General features: G+C 35.2%; 1 protein-coding gene across 3 annotated transcripts in view; it reads right to left on the bottom strand.

Moving 5' to 3' along the window:
* LOC142353493 (uncharacterized) overlaps positions 1–22,110 on the bottom strand; it is a 34,453-nt gene that overhangs the window by 4,059 nt on the left and 8,284 nt on the right. For 2 of the 3 annotated variants that reach the window (XM_075405745.1, XM_075405746.1), the window contains exons 2-4: positions 16,009–16,175; positions 10,461–10,735; positions 5,055–5,331 (exon numbers count right to left, since the gene is read on the bottom strand). In XM_075405745.1, the coding sequence (XP_075261860.1) occupies positions 5,055–5,331; positions 10,461–10,735; positions 16,009–16,152 (696 nt within the window). In that variant the 5' untranslated portion in view covers positions 16,153–16,175. Of the gene's footprint in view, positions 1–5,054; positions 5,332–10,460; positions 10,736–16,008; positions 16,176–16,493; positions 16,786–22,110 lie in introns of those variants that run through there. The other variant, XM_075405744.1, reaches the window with a different exon arrangement.

The following is a 22,110-nucleotide window of genomic DNA, read 5'->3' as shown; positions in this document are numbered from 1 at the left end:
AGCTCCATCTTATGATCACAACTTTTTTTTAACTATAGTGTACACTCTAACAGACGTACTTCTCCGTTTTCAACAATTACTCTACACAAAAAATCCTTGTTAGTAACGCAATTCTGCCTTAAGAGGAACAGATCTTTTGTTTGGGCCTTGAGAGAAGCGTTTTCATTGTTCAAACGGTCAAACCACCGCAAAATTTTTGCAGATCTTCAAACCAAATCGAACTAATTCAATGATTTTACCCATCAAGGCACTTTAGCTTAACTTTAGTGCCATTATTGTTTAATAGGCCAAAAAACTTACGTGTTGCCAATGTTATTGCAACTTTCAAGATGATTCAAATAACCCGCCGAAATTGCAACAAAAACTTTGAATCTTTTGTCCAACAACGTGAAACTTAGACGTGCTCTTTTAACAAATGATTAGACTAGAGATAGGTTTTAAAACATAATTTTGGTTTAAAACAAGCTGAAAATGTATTTCATCCCCTTACAAAACTGCAAAGAAGCAACAGAAAAGTGGTAAAATTGCTTCTGTCATATAAAGACCAAATAACGTTTTTTCTAACGTTTTCTTTCTAACATTATTAAAAATATCTATCAAGTTTCAAAAAGAGCTATTTAATAAACCTCCTCATTTCAATACAAAAGCTGAGAAATCATATAACCATTTTGCAAAACCGAAAAGAACAGACAGAAAATTCCTGAAAAGCTTCTTACAAAAAAAACCTACAAAGAGGTTTGTGTTTTCATTGATCTTAATTGCATACTACTAGCCGCGAGCCTAGTTAATGGGGTAGTATGTATTCCTAAGAGCCTAACAAAATCCGACATTTATACTTATTTTGTTTTCCTTTTATGAATACTACTAGCCGCACATCTAGTTAATGGGGTAGTATACACTGAAAATACATTCAAAATAAGAAAGAGAAGATACGATCTATTTTCTTTTTCTCAGAAACAAGGAAATCAAAAGCTCTCGAATAATTCCCCACTCAAACTTCGCTCACGCATACAATTCCTTTAAGTTGGAAAACTCAAACGTCTCTTCTTTTTTGTCCGCGGTCTGAGAAGTTGCCGAAAGAAGTCCCTTTTTCCCCTTTGGGCTCAGTAGTTACCAGTTGAAGAGGAAGGTGTTTGCTTTGGGTCGCAGTAGTCAACAAAGTAAAGATGAGCAATCCAGAGGTGGCAGATAACATCCAGAAACAAATACGAGCAGTTTAATGGTAGCAATTGTCCTTAAGTTCATAAGAATAGCAAAAGAGAATTTCTTGGAAAAGAGCTTCAAAAAAGACCCAGCAATTAAGCAGCCAGTTTTCTCTGCTTGTCTGTAGCTCACGTTGCCTGGTCGCACCGCATTTTAAAACCCAAAAAATTAACTTACTTTGCAGAAGTATTAAAATAGATTTAGTTTGGTTGGTTTTTTGGTTTTATTTGTTACTAAGACTCCACAAAAAAAGGAAAAAGTTCAGTAAAAAATTTTTCTGGTACTTTGATTGTGACTAAAGGAGAACTAAAAATTACAGGAGAATCGCTGCATAATCATATATGTAGTAAAAGAAATTGAAAGCAATTATTTGGTCCTGTTCAACAAATCAACAGTACACACGTGCGAACGCTTAGTTTTTCCTTTTTTAAGCAACTTTTTAGCCAGATTTAGCGACATAAGAGGTTATTAATTTACCAAAAAAGTCGTCCCTCCGTAAATTTTGAGCCCTTTTTACCTTTACTTTACAAACGACAGAACAATTACGAGTTGACTACAGGCGGTTCGTCAAGATGACAAAAGAAAACTGCCAGAAATTACAATACGCAATGAACAAGTTCAAAATGACTGAGCTCAACATGAAAAATCAGCTTGACCTCTTACAGACATCCATTGAGCAGAGAAAAAGCTTCCGCACTCTTTCCTTGTTGATCAAAAAAATCAAGGAGAGCGTTGAAGAGCTGATGACAAACCTCGACAGCATCAAGATGGAAAAAGTCAGCTCTAGTAGCATAAACTCAGTCATGAAACGTCAATCGAATTTGATCTCTCGTCTGGAGAAGTTGGAACTAGTTGGAACAAATTTTTCTCTGCTCCGACAGTCAAGTAGTCTTGGACTGGACAGCCTCAAGTAAGAAACAAATCGTTTTTGTTTCAAACAGATTGCAAGAAATTCATGAAATTTCTTCACCCCAGCAATGGCATCACATTTCAACTTATCTCAATCCCGCTGATCACGGAACTCGCGGCCTTGAGACAAACGAAATTCAGCAGAAATGGATAGATCCACCCCAATTTCTTAGCGAAAACGAGCCGGCCTGGAATGAGATAAACAAACCACGCGCAACATGTGCGGCAGTCACGAGAAGTCCCAAGACAATTAAACCTATAGTCGATCCGAGTAAATTCTCGTCATGGAACAAACTTCTTCTGACAGTTGCAACAGTGTTCAACCTAATTAATCGCGCAAAGAAAATGCGAACGAACAATCACCAATACACAACTGAAGACATTCAATTATCAAGAAATTATCTCCTGAAATTATCTCAGGACACTTTTTTCCATTCAGCCATTAATTCCTTACAGCGTGGAATCAAACTAGATTCTGAGTGCAAAATACGATGCCTAAATCCGTTGTTGGATGAGAACGGATTACTCAGATCTTGTGGCCGATTGCAGTATGCACCAACACAACTGGATTTAGAAAAACGTCCCATAATTTTAAACGCCAAGGACAAAATTGTTCGTTTATACGTGGAACATGCCCATCAAGTATGTATTCAACAGTCCACAGAACCAACAAAAGCAATCATTTAACAACGTTACCATGTGATTGGCCTTCGGAAAGCGTTAGCAAGCGTACGATTTCATTGTTTCTTATGTCGACGCTTTGACACGAAAAACATTCAACCAATTATGGTACCATTACCCAGTTTTCATTTTCCAACAGCAGAAACACAGTTCCCCTTTGCTAATTTTGGTGTAAATTTCTTTGGACACTTCTGCATCAAAGATTCCAAAGGCATTATAGAAAAGCATTATGGTCTGATATTTACTTGCATGGTGACGCGTGCAGTTCTTAGAAACGTGTCCAGACCTAAATACAGATACGTTTCTCAATGCCTTCAGAAGATATTGCGGTAGTTGATGCCAGCCCCAACTTATCTACAGCGACAACGGAAAACTTTCGTAGGCGCCTCAGAAGATCTTAAGAAAACTGTTAAAGCATTGAACAATGATAGGATCTACAAAGCTTTAGCAGTAGCCAATACAACGTGGAAATTCAACCCCCGTTTTGGCGGTGTCTGGGAGCGTTTGATCCAGAGCGCCAATGAACGCTCCTTCTCATTCTAGGATGCAGAAGACTCTCTTTTGACACTTTCCTAACAATCATGCTGGAAACAGAATCAATCAACTCCAGACCACTGACTAACGTTGCTGAGCAGCCCGACAACGAGGAACCCTTGACTCCAAACCACTTTCTCATCCAGCGTCCCTTCAATAGCTTGCCACCAGGACAATTTGGAGAACAGCAACCTGCAAGCTTGAAGACATGGAAGAACACGCAGAAGCTGATGAACCACATATGGCGACGCTTGGTAAAAAAGTATCTGCCAACCCTTAGCCGACGGTCAAAATGGTCAAACAGCAACGATCGACCGCTCAAAGTGGACGACAATTTTTGGGGTGTTAAAAGACCAAACACCAAGAGGAATCTGGCCACTGGGAAGAGTCATGGAAACAACACCTGGAAGAGATGGAGAAACAAGAGATGGAGAAACGTTTTCACCTAGAAATGTAAAAACGTCTTACGGCACGTATGTTCGCCCTGTTTCCGGTCTCGCACGCGTTTTTTCTCCGTAGTATTTTTCTGATTTTTCTTCGCTCCGGTTTTAGGCAACGTGAGATACCCCCTTCCCCCAAATTGATGTACTGATGATATTGACAACATTTCAGCCCACAGTTTCAGAGCTAATTTCAAAGAAGATGACAAAAGACTTCAATCAATTGATGCCTCCGAAAACTCTGGATGCCCCCTTTGTACCCTTGCAGCACGTGGCCAATGTTATTGCAACTTTCAAGATGAATCAAATAAACCGCCAAAATTGCAAGAAAAACTGACTCTTTTGTCCAACAACGTGAAACTTAGACGCGCTCTTTTAACAAATGATTAGACTAGAGATATGTTTTTAAACACTACGAAATAATGATGGCCATCAAAACCTACGAAAAAGAGGTACAATTATTGGCTGCTTTCGGTCAAATTGGGAATGAGGCATTTGAAAAATGCAAAACTATCATTTTTGGCTCTTGATCAATTAAATAGTTGATCACACAATTTGTTGATTAAAGCTCGTTATAATGACTACTTTCAATATCATGCAATTCGTACCGCAAAATTACTCGCACCTAGATATTGGATCTTTGCTGTCACCTCTCCTCAGCTCTATTCTATATAGCTAATTTTTTTTGCACCCTCAAATTAAATGTTTTCTGCAATTGCTTTCCTGAAAACCAAATTTGTTAACCAAACTTTTGTACCCAAAATCATAAAAATTGGACAAAACAAAGCTTCTGCCATGCAGGCATTATTTGCAAAATACATGTACTATTTTGAAATTTTGTATTTGTATGTAAAAATATGCACATTGCAAAGAAACATTATATGTATCAGTGTGCTTAAACACGTATAGGGGGTTTGCAAAAATGATTCCAGCCTTCATGCGGTTTAGCAGTTACCAGGGACAATTTATAGAGCTGTCTCAAAATTTTTCTGTTTACTTGAGCACCTTAAAGATTCTGATTGCTTACCCATCGGCTTCTTTGACTTTAACCTGTAGCTTTGTAATTATGTCTTGAGTTTTTCGCAAAAATTGCAAAGTCTGATAAAAAATCAGAGTTGACTTTGTATAAAAATTAATGAGACGGTCTTATGAAGAAACGTTTTTCATTTGGACCTTCTCTGTCTTTGGTCCGAAAACGCCAACGTTCCAAAAAGAGCATGGTCGAGCTCGAGTAGTGAAGTTCACCCCAGACACACATTTCTATCACTTCGCCCCGGTAATACTTACATCACTTTGATCAACCTGGGGTACATGTTCAGCAACCTGCGTAGCCACCGCAGCTGACAATTGGGCCCTTCTAGCCTCCCTGGCTGCTATTTTGCGCTTTTCCTTGACTTTAGTGTGGATGTACATGAATATGGTTGCTATGGTGACGAAGGTGTAAGCACTGCTGATCCAGACAACTAACCCATCCCACCCAAAGTGCTGGTAGAAGACAGTTGTGGCTAATAATTCCACTGCATGTACTGCACTTTTCCCAACTGTGAAGCAGTTTGACAAGAACCTGCAAGACAAGTCATAGTTTTAAACCTGATTTTTAAATCAACAGTAAATAAGTAAATAAGTTTGTTCCCGTTTTTCTTATGTACGGCCAATTTTTGAAAGTTTGCTAACCTTGGTTTTTCAGTAAAATTATAAGCGAGTTTCCGAAACTCTTCGGGTTATTTATCGAAATTTTCATTTTCTCAAATACTTCAAAAATTTGTCAGCACTAAGAAATACGCCTATAAATGCTAAAACACGTACAAATTAGGACCTTGAGAACGGTCGCTTCTTTTTCTTTGAACTCTGTATTGCTTCGTGCGAAAGAAAAATTACCGAATTTACTGAAAAAGAGCATAGCTCAAATTGAAAAAAGTTTCTATAGTTGTTATGATTTCCAAGTAATTATTCTAAATCGTATATCAAAACCGAGGGCCATTAAAAAGAAGACTAGTATGAAGTCGGAGAAAGTTACAGATTTATACAGAGCCACTTCTAAAAAGTTAAAATTCGTAATAATTAATTGATTACGTACAATTTTTTATTCTTTATTATTATTATCCTTATTGCCAACGAGCAAGTGCAAGGAGGATTTATGTTCCCAAGAGGACGATTTGGTAGTGTTCGTGAGTACCCCAGAATGGCGCAAGCAAAAGCATAGTAAAAAATTCAAAATCTTACAAAAACAGTTACTTTTTATTCGTCTACTGTAGAAAACAAACAAATGAAAAATAGAAGCTCACACAAACAAGGATCAACTAGAAGAGATGCAATTGCGGGAAAATAATTCGTAACAAGAACAGGTTTATGAATTACATGAGCAACTAGATGAATCAAAGGAAGAAATTTCTTGCTATAAAACGAGGATAGAAAAACTTCAAACTCAGCAAAAACTCTTGAAAGACTGAATTCGTGCTCAAGAGCAATACAGTAGAAACAACACGTTGGACATTTGTAACCCACAATTTGATGCGCAACGAAGTAACAACAAACTTCTCGACACTCTCCGGTTCTTTGAAAAAAATCTCGGAATCAGAATACATGTAACGAGAATAAAAGCTTGCCTATATACTCCCTGGGAATGGAATTGATTATGTCTTGCCATCAGTTTTCATCAAATTCATTAACTTTGACGACAAGAACAACGTTTACAAGTCACTCAAACTATAAAAGAAATGGAAAAAAGTTGAGATAAATGATCGATACATTTATATTAAGGAACACTTGCCAACAGTTGTTGCTGAATGGAAAAATGAAGCTAAATAACAAGATTTCATAACTTCAACAAACACCTGCAAAGTTTCTGTTCTGGTCTCGAAAGCTAACAACAAGATCGGTTTTCATCGTATCAATTATTATAGTGATCTTGCTAATCGTTCAAATGCTATCAATTGTGAAGACGCCAGTTATAAACGCAAACTGGAAAAAGACAACGATGGGAAATCAATGTTCTCCCGACATGAAACGAGTCCACCAACAGAAAACTATAACTGTGAACCAAAAACCGAAATTGTGACTGTACTTATTTGTTGTGACCACTTCACAAAATTTGATGTTTTTTGTGTGTGATAAACAAAATCACTAAAAATAAGGTTGCAAAGCAGAAAATGATCGGTCTCCTTTGAACATTAGCGCTTCGTATTTGAATTACATGACCGTACTTTTTTCGTTTTTCTTTTTGTTCTAAAGATAACAAGAATAGCGACATTCGCTTCTCTTATTGCAGGAGGATATCACAAATTAATATTACTCTTTGGCTTTGCGACATCCGCATTGTCCAACTTAATTTCAATACTTTTCCACTCATAATTTTCAGTCAATTCAGCTTCGACATCCGCACTGAACTTTCTTACAAAGGTCTGCTGTCAAGTTGAGCAATATCCACTCTTCTTGTACGCAGAGGAACACCACACGGTTTTTTACAAAAAAAATCAAAGTAACGGATGCAGCAGAAAACAAAATGGCAACATTTATACTGGGGGAAATCAATCGCTATATGTTTTTCAACAAACAACGTCTTCAAACCAATTATGTCCTCAACACAGTCTACTTCTTCAAAACATAAGGTTCCTAAAAAAATGAGCTGCTGATTCTAAAAAATCATTGAAATCGCAGCCATCTGACTTTTCTTTGCTTGACTGAAACATGGTTATCGGACAATCATACGAATCTCCTGATCAAAATTGACGAATATAATGAACCGTTTAACATGCAGCCGTCAACAAAAGTGGAATTGCTGTTTTTTCAAAAGGAATAGTGATGGAAGAACTGCACAAAAAAATCACAAAATACAAATTTTAGGAGCCAAGAAGTCTGGAGCCAATGCTATCTATATAACAGCTGTTTACATAAAACCTAAAGCTCATGTAAACGATTCCTTGATTAAGCTCGAAACCCATCTTAGTGATATCTACTTACAGCCAGATGACATAAATTTTCTATGCAGTAACGCTAACATCGATCACAGCAGGGAATAGAGCAGAAAAACTAATCTTGTAACTAGTCTCAGCTGTTTTGGTTTGCAATGTTTGAACTACTTATGTTGGACATGAACTTATTAATGTCGTCTACTCTTATAAAAAAATTCAAATAGAGATTTTAGAGACATCAATTGCTGACCATTATAGTAACGGTATCGAGAGTTGCAGTCGGAACACAGGAAGATAGCAAAAAATAACCCGCTATCAAAATTGAAATTTGCTGAAAAATTGAATCAAAAGAAACTGAAAATTTAAACGCTTTTTTAGCTACAAAAAGTCCAAATATATTTGAATCTAAGGATATACGCACATGTTTTGAACACTTTACTTTAAAATTAAAACACCAGGATCAAAAAACTGTCTAACTAAAAACATTTAAAGAATACAAAATTGAGAGTTCATTAAATTTGGTGCTTTATTTTACTGTGAAAAGACGTCTAAGAAAAATTTTCGTCAAAAAGAAACAATCATTTTTCAAACACTGCTGCCGAGTCAAATAATAAATCTTTTAAATGCGACTGTCGAGCAGTGTCACGAGTTTAATCAGTTTTTTTACTTCTGTCGCAGAGAATATGAACAAAACAAAATGAAAATTGGAATCATGACAAAATTGTACGAGTGCGCTGTTCAATGTATCTTCTAAATATTACTAATGATGTGGTTGAAGAAATTGTAATGTCACTGATGACAAAATAAACAAGTGAATGTTTTGAGATAAATGTTTTTGTAACACAGTTTATGCTTTTCGGGATTTTAGACTCACTGACATTTTTCATAAACAGAGCACCGAAAGCATAAACATTCCCAGACTGCGTCCAGAGGGCAATTGTTGTCCAAATTTTCAAGTCTGGAAATAAAAGTATTCGAAAAGATTATCAACATAAGAATGAACAGTTTCCTCAAACATACAAATCAACTGCACAACAATCAATTTGTCTTTAGATCAAAATTTGGCACCATAGATGCTTTGATATCAGTTGTAGACTCAATCAGATACAATTTGAACAAGCCAGAAATTTCAACACATGCAATATTTCTGGACTTAAAAAAAGCTTTTGATACAGTAGATCAATCAATTATCGTAGAAAAGTTTTGGAGAATGGGATTCCGTGGACTTGACAATACCTTACTAAAAAACCATCTAACAAACAGAGAATAAAAATTACGTTGCGGAGATACTGAATCCTCAATTTTAACTAAGAATAGGTGTACCTCAAGGCTCAATTTTGGGACCATTAAAGTTTATCTTGTATGTAAACAACCTTCCGGAGGCTACAATGAACCTAACAGTAGCCCTTTACGTCGCTGACACAGCTTTGATACAACTCAGTCAGTCTGATCTTAGTCAGCTTGTCTTAGGCATGAAACAAACCAATAATTGGTTGAACAAAAATAAAGTTAGTTTGAAATTCGATAAAACTTTTTTAATCAGCTTTCAAAAAGGGTGGAAACAAAAGCAATCAAATATCAATCGAGAGAAATCAGATTTAAAACGAAAAATCGGTGAAGCATCTTGGAATCTTGATTGACAGGGAAACTAAGTTATAAAGATCACATTCAGTATTTGATTCATAAAATGAATGTTTTTTGTGCTACATTCTGTAAACTAAGAATTGTCTTACATAAAAATCAATTACTTTTGCTTATAAAACTTATGGGCAATCTTACAGAATGGAGTTTTAATCTATGGTACAGCTACAAATTGTGACATCAGGAAAATAAATAACCAAATTAAACATCTAGTGAGAATTATAAATGGGAAACGTAAGTTTGAGTCAATTGAGGACTTTAGAAATGCAGCAAAAATCTATAAAAAAGTTACATTTATATGAGCTATTGAAATTAGTTACTACGAACATAAGGGAGTTAAATGATTGCAGTACAAAAAAATGCTTATTTTCAGAATGAGTGATCTAAACAAAACTAATACACAGAATATACGCAAAACAAGTTTTTATACGAAGGACCAATTAACATTATTAAGATAATTTCAACAAGAACAGGAAAACTGTTCGTAAAAATACTAAGATTTCAACCTGGATTCACTGAAGAAATTAAAAAAACTGTCTATAATATGTTGTAAAGATTTTGCTCATCGGTTTTGTGATAACTTTATATTAGGCAGTGCCGATTTGCTAGAAGGTTTCTATTAAGCTTTTTTTCTGATAATTGAAATGTATCAAGACGCTAATTTTTCTGTTTCATGAGGCACCGCATGACGAGGCAACACTGCCTTTTGGTGTTTTCTCGGTACAGTATGTGTCTATACAAAAAGTGTGAAAATTTATACATTTTTTTGTTTGTCTGTTCCGAAAACAATTATTATTAGTACGTTTCGAAAAATCGTCCGTGTTGTTACCAATCACAAAACTTGTTACCAATGCACAAAGCTTGTTTTCCGTGTTGTTAGCAATCCCAGAAAATGTTTTTATGATGGAAACTCACTATATACACAATTGTGAGCCTAATATAAGCCCAATAAAAATAAAGTCATTGCAGTTTCCAAACATGATCCCTGCTTGTGAAATTCTATGTCAGCGACAGCCTGTCTACCTAGCTCGAGGAGGCACATTTTTGCAAACAAGTTACAAAAAAATATATTACAAGCAACTTTCCTACTCTTAGAGCAGTAAAGCCAAAATCACAAATCAGCTCGATAAAATGTTCTCACTTGGTGTCATCTTCATCTTTCGTGATAGTGAGAGCCCTCGCAACAGTGGACCCGCAACTGAATGTCAACAACACCATGCACACCCCTACCCACGTTCCCTGCGCCTCATGTGGAAGGAATCGGTACAATTCAGACAGGGAAGTCGTGAAGATAGCCTTAGTGCCCAGTACCATCATGATCTCGTAGTTGGAAGAAGGGAAGATGAATATCAAGAAGGAGGAGAGTATTTTGGCAGCCGACATGAATCCACTGATCAGAGACAGATTCGGGAAGTTCTGAAAGATAATAACAAAGATTAATCCTAACAAAACAAGACAAAGTTATTGAAAAAACGCGCGCACAATTATTGCACTATGAATTTTAGGTCAAAATAGATTAATTTCTTCATCTTTTCTTTAACTTTTTAAAGCATCTTATGAACTCATTAACGAAGAGACAAAGGTAGCGAAAAGGAAAAGTCAAATTGAAAGCTAGAAAAAGCAAGCTATTCTGTAGTTCAGAAGCAAAGGAAAATAAGATCTTCGAAATTTGGGGCAATGATTTTTTTTGAAACGTGTAAATTACTCAGACTATAACTCTAAGGATAGATATCTACATGCTCTAAAATGTTAAATAAGTTAATCAGCATTGTTATTAATATAATAATCTTCAAATTGTGGCCGTTCGTTTTCATAGGTAAAAATAGGATTTGAAGGCTCCTATTTGTCTATTAACGGGTACTTTCTTGTGTTGATCGAGCAAAAACTCGGTTAAAACATTTTTAAAGCAAGTTTTACTGTTAAAAGTTCTTATTGAAGAGGGCAATCTGTTCCATTTTTGAACACTTTTCAAGATTAAGGATTTGTTACTCCACTTCGTTTTCGTTTTCTTACTCCACTTCGTTTTCGTTTTCTTAATGATAGCATGTTTTATGAACTCGAAAGAATCTTTGCATGTTTCAAAATCAGGCACTCAATAAAATTGAGTAAATGGCTGATCGCAAGAATGTTGAGATGACCGAAAATTTTGGGAACACAGTTTCTTGTCTTATTCGAGCATTTAAAATCATTTGATTATTTTTGTCAGGACATATGCACTTCTGATTAGTTCATTATTCAAGATTGTAACAATGCATTTTACTTTGAGCTCAACTTACTTTTAGACCACTTGTTCTTTTTTGCAAGACAATATATTCTGTTCTAATCATCTTTTCGAACTATAAGAGTTGGCTTCGATCTAAAGAGTCGGTTTTATCTGTAAATCTTTATTTAAACATTTAAGTTTGCTTACAGGCTACCAGTTTTTCATTATGTGTTAAAATTGGAGTGTCGCTATATACTGAATAAGTTCCCAGTTTTTACATCTCATTAGTTTACATAAAATTGCAATTTCTACACTTCGGTTTGCAAGGATTTTTTTCGTGTTTTTAAATCACAAAAAATCCTTTTACATCTTTTTAAAATCCTTTTAAAATCTTAAAAATTTTTTAAAATCTTGTTCAACAAATTGTTTATTCCTGTTCGCTAATATTTATCCTAATACTCGCTTGAATAAACAAAGGTTTCTACGATCAAGTTTTTCGTAATGAACAATTCATAGAGTTGAAAGGTATTTTCAAATTTGTGACAGATAGGATTTTTTTAACGCTTTCAGAAAAACAGGTGTGACAACAGTATCAGTCAGCGGCTATCGAAGGCACAACAAACGCTTTTTTCTTGAAAAACGTTCCCTTTTCTACAAATACGAAAGTAAAAGTAAATTTTTACAAAGTTACCTTATCAATTCTCCTTTATGCGTCAGATGTATGGTTCTCGAATTGGCCAAATTGCTGGAAACTCGAAAAGATGCAAAGACGAGCGCTCAAGTGGGATTGGAATAAGATATTTTTAACCGATAGTGACTACAATCGGAGCCTCATTTACCACAATTCGTTGCCAATTGGTTTTCTTTTGGTTCGAAATGATCTTATGCTGAACAAAATTACAACTGTGATACTGCCCTTAAGTTTGATGGTTAGAAAGTTTTCAAGGGACCACACAGTAACGGTTCTGCAGCAAAACAGTTTTTGAGGACAAATTTTAATTGGAAGAAATGAGTCAAATTGGAAGAGTATTTTGTTTTGAGAGTTGTAAAATACGCGAATTCTCTCAGCAAAATGACATCAGTTTTGACTGGACATAGCCATTTCGGAAACAGTTGAACTCTCTTTTGAAATTTAAGGTTTTGAACTTTACATACTATCAGTATCTTGTAAACTGGTCCTGTTTTGTAATTAATTGACAAACTGATTCCCTTATCGCGGGTACCAAGTCAATTAAATAATAATAGTTAGAAAATGGGCTTGAATCTCTCGCAATTAATTTCAATCAACGGAATATCTCAAACTGAATTAAAAAATGTTTGCAAACAAGTAGGCAGCAAAAAGACCCATGTTCTTGAGAGGCGCTCAAAAAAAGAATTTTTTACAGGCCAAACAGTTTCAAGGATCCAAAAGGCATCAGGTTTCGATATGTTATTAGTTTTTATTAGGAATGAACTTGTTTCTTATCTTTAATTGCAAATAGATTGGAATCAGTTTATGAAGTAGGCAGACATTCAGACATGCTACCAATGTGTTAAAATGTTTTTCTAAAACCAATAGGCAGTTTTATCTTCAAAATGTTTCAGCATTTATTTCTTTAGTCATTTGTGAAGTACAAAATTCATTGATTAACCTGGAGTCAATTGTCCAATTTAGGTTAATTGTTGACGTTGTCAAGGTCTTCTGTTGTTTTTTCTTCACACAGCGTTTTTAAGGCCAGGGAGACCAGTGGCTTTTTTGTGTTTTTTTTGGCACGCGGACTTAAGGAACAATTATTTTTAAAAACTTTATTTTTGCATTTGGACAGGCATAAAAAGCATCCTTATTTACAATAATTGTGGTTCACCGTTAATTTTTAATAAACGATAATAGATGATTATATGGTTTTGCATTTTTCTGCAAAAAAAATTGCAATTTTATCGGAGTTGAACAAATTTTGCATGATTGTCTGTTATCTAAAATTTAAAGGTTATCTTTCAAATGTTATTTGCATGGATGTGTTTAGATTCAATAATCTAATATCAGGGTGCTTTGTGATCGTTTAAAATTTTTCATTATGAGAGAAGTAGCTAAAATAGTTTTTTCTAAAAGACACGGAATCCCCCGTTTGATTTCTATCTAAATAAATTTTTGCTGCTCGCTTTGAAAATGAATACGACTTTCTGGCTAAATTGTTTTATGTTACGTTCAATGCTAATCATTTGGTGCAACGGCTGTTGACAAGTTGTTCTGCAACCTAAGCATTATATACTTTCTTCGACAAGCAAAGCACGAATTGATATCTCTAGGTTGTTCTTAAGTGTCTAACAAAGTCTCAAGTGTTAAGTATGTGGAAAATTCTGAATAATCAAGTCTTAAAAAAAGTCAGTTCTCGAATTTTTGAGCATCGAATTTTTGTTTTGATTTTCTTGAATTTCGAAAAATAGTTTTTGCCTCAGTTTGCTTGCAATACATCTGAAACAAGTTGGTAATGACCAGAAACAAGAAAAAAAATAAAAGTACGGATTATTTTTTATCTTCGCTAGTTTGTTAGGCTTGTTGTGTACTTTTAAATTAGTTTTATGCATCATAGAAAAACAACTTTTGTAAGTATGCGGCAATATTCTGATTTTATTCTCATTATGAAAGAAAAATAATGACGCCAGAAGGCATTAAATCTAAGAGTGGTGTCTAATCCTGATTTTTCTGTATTTTAAGTCTAATGTGCGTGAAGATTCTTGTGAGGATTAGGTTGGTGGTAGTCAATTCCCGACTCTCATTCAAGTTTTTAACTGGTGTCGGATGAGATCCATTTTCAATTTCAGCCCGGTGTTTCGTCAAATCGGAAAATTTCTCAAATTGGTTTTAAATCGAGGTTGCTCTTATTCACATATGTTGTCATACATGGAGTGTTTGCAATAAAATTGTATAGATGAACTTTTTTATTCAATCTATTTAACCCCTATTTTCATCTCGAACAATTGTTCATTCTTCTGACTTTACTGACTTCTCGGATTTCTGAACAACTGTCTGTTCATATATTATATTGACTTCACAATACTTACTAACAATCAATCCCTTTTCCACTAATCGAACTCAGTCGTTCAAATTAAGCATCGTACTTGCTACTTGTTTTCCAGTTGAAAATTTTAGTCTCATTTAATTCAAAAGCGGATCTCACTCCCCGAAGTCCACTTACAGTAATCTCGGTGATTTGGCCTCGCGAGCGCAAACATATAATTGCTCGCACAACATGACGCAGTCAACATCTAAACGCGTTCGCCATGGGATAGACGTCTTCTGGGAAAAGCCAAGACCAGATACCCAACTCAGCAGGGAGAAATGGAGAACTGTTTAAATGATCCCAACTAGCTATAAGTATTGTATGAGACCCACTGGGCCCAACATCCAAAGCTGTACAGCTGTCGCTTGTGGTATTCTATGTGGGGAGAAGCCATGAACTCTCGCGGACAGGAATGCAGCTTCTCAACTCTACTTGAGTATAGGGGTAGAGAGACGACATTTTTTAACAATTGGTGAGATATATGAAAGGGAGTTGTCAAATTTTATACAAAATAGTAAATTTTGCTATTCATACAACGTTCGGTTTTTCTATATAGAAGGCTTCGAAGTTTTCTTCCACGTGCTCTCCATTTTGACAATTGGAAGCGTTTTTCAAGTACTTGTTAATTTTCTAAGCTGAGGTGAACACCAAAATATTCAAAATTTGTTTCTTTTCACAATTGCATTTTTTAAATTTTCTGTGGACTTTACCTTTTTTCTTTGTGATGGTAAAAACCTGGGATACGTTAGTCTGCGTTAGTTTATTTAGGTTAAAACTCAGTGGTTTAGATAAAATGTTAAAAATGTTTGAAAACATTCAAAAAAAATGTTTGTTGGTTCATTTATTCAGTTTGTTGGTTTCATAGTTTGATTTCTACGATTTTTGATGTTTCAGTTGTTTCCGTGGTAGAGAGAATTTTTTTTGATCAGTTAATGTTTTCTGTGCGCTAAAATCAAGGATTCATGATTTCCCGAAAACAGTTTTGATCTGTAGAATTTTGTTTTTTTATTATTTTTTATTCTTTGATTAGAGGCATGACCTTGCATTTAGTCTAGTGGTCCGGTCAGAAATTATTTACAATTTATGGAATTGTATTTCACGACTTGCTTTTGCATCGAAAATTAAAGTATTCTCGGATCTGTAACCTTTTCCCCGTGAACAATTTTTTTTCTGTGTTTCATGAACAGTTTTTTACTCCTCTAACAGGAGGTGATTCTAGCCAATTAAGGAAATGATTGACGTTTGCAGCTGGGTGTATATTGTCTGGCTAGCAGAGCGCGACCGAAGTGTAAATAAATTACACAATGCGCGACTAAGAGGGTAGGTCTGATCAGAGCCGATGTTTGTCTCGGTGGTCTGATTAGAGCTGGATTGGGTCGCGCACCACAGTGTGGGCATGCTATGGTGGTGAATATAACTTTTTATGTCAACTAAAGGTGACTTACGAAGAACTCTGATTTGAGGTAGGGCAAATTGAGGACAGCAACGTTGGCAGTGGAGGTACTGATCATTGTGTACAACACTATCAGAGCACCTGTCACTATTGTCTCCAAATTGTCACTTCTCAACACACTTCCACCGTTCGCCATCCTGATTGGCCAATAATTGCTTCCTAGAGAACAACGCAAGTCTGATTGGTCAAAGTTGTCGTTTCTGCTTCTGATAGGACAACAAGTGTCCAAAATTAAAATTATATGCTGATTGGATAAATTTGTTGCCCTCAAATTGGTCGAAAGTTGCAGATTATGTAATTTGTTTTTGATATCGAATGCCTACGCTAAATAATTGAAAAGGTTACTTAGAGGGCAGACATTGAAATGTTATTTATAACACAATTTTAAATTTGCTCACACGGAGAAAATTTGTCATCTAAACCCCTTGTAATTTATGTGACATAATGGCGTAGAAACAATACTGTCGCAATACTAACTTTATTGTGGGTAGTTAGTTATAAATCTTGGTTATGGACACCCGAATTTTGATCGCTTTCCGATTTATATCAGGAAAATTTGATGTAATTGCAGAATTTTCATAAAAAGGAATAGCAAAATAAGCAAATTTTGTTTAAATTGAATAAGCATAAGACTTTGTTAATTACGATTAAATAATTCGGACCTATATTTAGGAAATGTAACTCTTTCAAATTATAGACCTTTGCGTACGGTAATTTTAATAGCCTTCCTCAAATTTGAGATAACTTGGTACGTCTGATTTCGGCTTTCAAAAAGTGAAAAAAGGTTAAATGCGCAACAGCCGAAAAGGCAGCGTGGATAAGCGAGACAGTTCAAGGCCGTTTAAGGTCGCTACTCAAGGTCTCATATATACGTTTGTTGCTGTATGTATGATAGTTTTATGAGTTTGAAACTCAAGCGAACGTTCGAAAAATTAGGCATGCGTATGAACATCAATATGCATGTTTTAAATTTGAACTTTGACCTTTGAACTCTAACCTGTGGCTTTTGAAACGTTCGCTTATTTCAACTTTACGGGACGCGCTATAAATGGTTATAGTCATTCCCATAAAGTTGCAACGCTATCGAACGTTTCAAAGGTCAAAGTTCAAATTTAAAATATGCAGATATCTAGCAAAACATTGCCCGTTTGCATGCCTCGAGTTTTTCGAACGTTCGCTTGCGTTGCAACTTTATGGGACTCACTATATTCTATGTTATGCGTAATATGGCCTGTTTTTCGGCCTACAAAAGGGATGCTTGTGAGTCTAAATCGTATTGTAAAGTGTGCACAACACCCCTGGTTTGGTCGCGAATGGTTGTGGAGCGGAGCCCTTATTGGGGAATTGACGGATTTTCCTGTCAAAAAATGGTCAGGTGTTGGTCACTTTCATAGCAAGGAGAACCAGAATTTCCTCGCCCAATACCGTAAACGTACCGTGGCGCACAAACGGAAGAGATTCTAGTTGTTGTACAATCGAACTATAACCCAACGGTTGGGAGGACCAATTCTAAAGGTAAGATTTTTTTGAAAATGCGATTTTTTTCATTAGAAAGGTTGAGAGCAAACGCAATCGTTTTCATTAGACAGGTAAATCGGAGAACACATATTTTGGGGTAAAAATATGCGATCTTCTGGGATTGAGAACCCAGAAAGCTGTTAATTTTGTTAATTTAGCCCCAAGTGATTACATTATTTTTTTAAGGGGAGTCAGTTGTTCAGAGCAGAAAACAACTGAAATTATTCTGTCCACTAAATTTTTATTTTCCATTATTTCTAGAATATTGTACAAATTTAGACTTTTGCAAAAACATCAATCCAAAAGCCATGAACAATTTGTTGAGACGAGCCGTACACTGGTGGAATAGAGTAATACTGGCCTCCGTATTATACACCTAAGTTTTTAGCCATTATCGTGTTTTAAAACAAATGTTTGCAGGTCAACTTTTTGCAAACTAGCATATAACCGCCCAGCCACAGACGCAACTTATTTCAGAGGTTTTGCGGAACAAACATTTGCAAAAGCAGAAATATAAACAAAACCTAAACTTTTTAAAATTTAACCCAACCTATTTTTTGTATGTTTTTGTACACTAAATATTTCACTAACTAACAACTCAAGTCATTGCAGCATTGCGAATTAATAACATAAATGCATAATTTCAATTATTTTTTTCCAGCAAACTTTACCAATTCATTGTCTCAGTGAATTAAAATTATTTTTTAAAATGAAACAAAACTAGCAGTTTCAAATTGTTCGCATAAAAAATCGAGTTGAAGCGCTCATTGTTCAAACAAAGGGCACCATCGTTTGCGAGGTAAATATTGCAGATAGTTTTCCCAAAAATGCTCAGCTTTCGTATTTTTGCAGAAAAAGATTAACCTTTCAATTAAGTGAGAACAAGAGATTCTAATATCTTGACAATCATTAAAATAAACTCGAAACTTGAGTATATACTCAAAATACACCCGAAACTCGAAAAAACAGGAGCTACTGCTGCGAAATTGGACCAGGACGTGATTGCAACGACCATTTTTAACTTGAATGCCTAGTTTGGTAACCATTACTCCAACTGGTCTTAAGCTCTCAAACCATCTCCCATCCTCATGTTCTTGCTTGTCCCTGAAGGCTTCATTTCAAGCCAAGTATACATTGAACAAGTACAGCTCCTTTTCAAGCTATGTCATCCTTGTCTTTTGCACAAATTATGTTACGTTGTTCCCTCCCAACCTCCTAACAAAACGAAAATCAGAATCCAACAAATTTCATTCTTTCCAAATAGCAAAATTCTGTAAAAATATGTCTCAAATGTATTGAGTACGAAAAAAGTTTAACATGAAAAACATTTGATAAGACATTTTTGAGTCTAGTTATTCTTCGATGTGACGAAAAGACTTACGATTTTATTGAGGTTTTTTGGCATTTTTATTTATAAGGTGCTTTTCAGCAGTTTTTTTTTTGTTTTTCCTACTTGTTTCAATAGCAATGTGTTGATGAGGCCAAATATTTATTGATAACTAAATTGTTCATAACATTGACAAAGATAGTATCTTGAGAATGTTCCGTTTTCAGACAAAAGTTTCTACAAAATAAAACCCTCGTTTTTTTGTGTCTCAGAGAAGTATTCATTACAAAATTGTGCGCTGATCACATGCTTGTTATTCTTTATCAGTTTGTTTTGTTTTGCTTAAACAGCGTTTTGCCAATCAAAAAAATGAATTATGTGATTTCAAGCTTAAAGGCTGTTGATATTTGTTTTGTTTGAAGGTGAAACATTTCAAACGGCAAATTACGATTGAATTTTTAGAAAAAATTAATTTTTCTGGTTTGTCTTCTATCTTAAAACAAGAAACAGTAAAGAAGGGGACAAGTTATGTAGAAGATCAGATAATGGCGTTCTTTTGTCCAAACTTGCTTAATTCTGGAGCTCTACGATTTTGGCATCTTTTTTGTACACGGTTATTCTATCCACACGTTTGACGTATATGAAGGTAAAAAAAGTAATAGAAGTATATATTAAGTTGTTGTGTTTCTGGTAGTGTATCTCTGTAAGATGTTCGAATGAGCAGCTTTTTCAACAACGTTGAGCCATATTACTCCCCAGTGAAATCAAACTTGAAACATCTTGATAAGAAGCTTATTAAAATTTGACAAATCTTGATAAGATCTTGGTAAGAATCTTGGTAAGGAAACGTCAAGATATGTACGGACATGCAAGGTCTTTGCAAAAATGCAAGAAATAAGATCTTGATAAGACCAACAAGAAAGAATGTTCAAGATCTTAGCAAGATTTGTCAAGTTTTAGGGATTTGAAAACAAGAATTAAAAAGATTATGCAAGAGCTGTCGGAAAATTTATCAACAACGTCGAGTTGTATCAAACTAAAGCTGTAATACTACATCACGTTTTCAAAATTAAACGTCCTATAAGTTAATATAACAATCTAACAATAACTGTATAAACTTCTTTAGAGTTTCTCGCGAAATGTTTTCATAAGTATTTTCCAAAAAATTGCTCTCTTTATACCGATGCTTGAAAATTGCTTAAAACATTTAAACATTTCAATAAGGGGAAAAATAGCCAATTTAAAATACCAAGTTCTTCTCGCAAAAAGCTTCAATTTATCCCAGAGAAATTTATCATATTGAAAAATGAGATCTTATTTTTTTCCAATAAAAGAAATCTGTTTTAACTTAAGCAACTTGTTTGGGCATCTAACAAAAAATTCCCCTTTTCGGCTGATTGATTGTGTATCGCCATAAAACATGTTGGCATCACTAACGAACAGACGCATAAGCCATCAGACCAACGGAAAAGAAATCAAAACTCAAATACCTGAAATTTTTCTCAAAATTCGAAAAAGGCGGAAATCGAAAAAACTTACAAGTTGGGACAGAACTTTTGTACAACCCCCGTTTTTGGAACGGTAATTCCTGAGCAACCCCAAGTTAAATATCATGGTTAGGGTAACTTCTAAGCTAATTATGTACCCAGCGTTTGTTATGGCTTCACAACCACAAGTGGGGCTATTAGCACTTATATGGTGAAAAAAAAAGCTTTTTGATACTTTGTTATTGATTCTTAAATTTCTTAAATCGTTAACTCTATGATTTTTAAGGTGTTTATTTAGGGACAAATGTTATAGAGTTGATGCATTTAGAGTTACCCACGTATCAGCCTTGCTTTTGTCATCAAATGCAAATATTGAAGTAATTTCACCTTGCTTCATAAATATTGACTTAAATCACTGACTCGGTTAACCAATCAGAAACGAGTAGCAATTATGTAAAAAGGACGATTAAGTGATTATTTACTTAAATCGAAATGTTTGGACAGTGAAACCATCCGTATTTACAACCTATAGAAACTGTTATAAAGAGCACTTGGCTCTCATTGGACTATAATTTGATTCGTCATCATCTTTAGTCTTTTATTCTAAATTTTGCTAGATCTTAAGACCTTTAGATTTCTATTTAAGTTCAGTTTTTTTGACAAGAAATTGGTTGAAACATTACAAAGCTCATCACAATATTGAACAGAGTTTATCACTAAGGACTTTCTTATTTTCAATCAAAACTGAAGTTACAGGCCTTTAATAGAACTAAACAACTAGAAGGTTTGACGAGATTGAAAATTAATTGCAATCGATTGAACAAGATGGCCGGGGCAAAACTGTAAAATCAGGTCGTGATATTCTTTAGCAGTCTCAACTTTCTTGAGCAGCTGCAGAAATTCTGGAAAACTCATTGATGGACCAATGGAGATACGTCAAAGATATCGAAAACTGTGCAGACTTAGGAATCCGATAAATGTTCATTGAAGGACTACGAGAGTGTGGTTAAACGGATCAACTTGGATACAAAAGGATAAAGATAAAAGGCCAAAGCCCTAGTGTCAAGAGAACGAAGTCTAACCTGAGCAATTTATCACTGCTGTGACAACAGAAACACTGGTTAAGCAGCCATTTGACTGGAACTGCTACATCAGCTTCAATGGAATCAGAAACATTATTACCTACTGTATGAGGTTCAAGATGAGACAGAAGGGACCTCTCAAAGCAGACAAGATCCATCAAGGAAATCAAATATTTTATCGATTTTTCAAAGTCGATAACAAGCACCAATCAAATCTCGAAAACAAGGAACATCGCCAAATTGTCACCCATATTAGAGGAAGATTAAACATTTTGAATGAAAGGTAGACTGAAGCCTTTGAACCTGGGTTACAGTGACAAACACCCAATATTGTTAACAGCGAATAATCCAGTTGTACGTTTTCCGTTCGAGAGAGCATATCGCGACAACCTACATGAAGGCACAAAGTATGTGAGAAACGATCTTCAACAGGAATTCTGGATCGTTGGACTGCAAAATTCAATACAAAAAACAAGTAGGTCAATATGTATCAAATGCAGACAAAGGAACGACAATCCAATCCACCAAACAATGGTGGCCCTAGCCTCAGAACGACTTGGTGAACTTGGTTTCCCATTCACCCATACTGGAGTCAATTACTTCGGACCCAAGGGAGTCCATTGTTTTTCGACAATCATTCATGGGATAGTGCTGCCTCTTCCCTTGTCTATCAAGAAGAG

The sequence above is a fragment of the Convolutriloba macropyga genome, chromosome 14 (genome assembly GCF_964194025.1).
Source record: "Convolutriloba macropyga chromosome 14, txConMacr16.3, whole genome shotgun sequence".
Classification (NCBI taxonomy): Eukaryota; Metazoa; Xenacoelomorpha; order Acoela; family Convolutidae; genus Convolutriloba; species Convolutriloba macropyga.
This window is presented reverse-complemented; position numbering and strand designations above follow the sequence as displayed.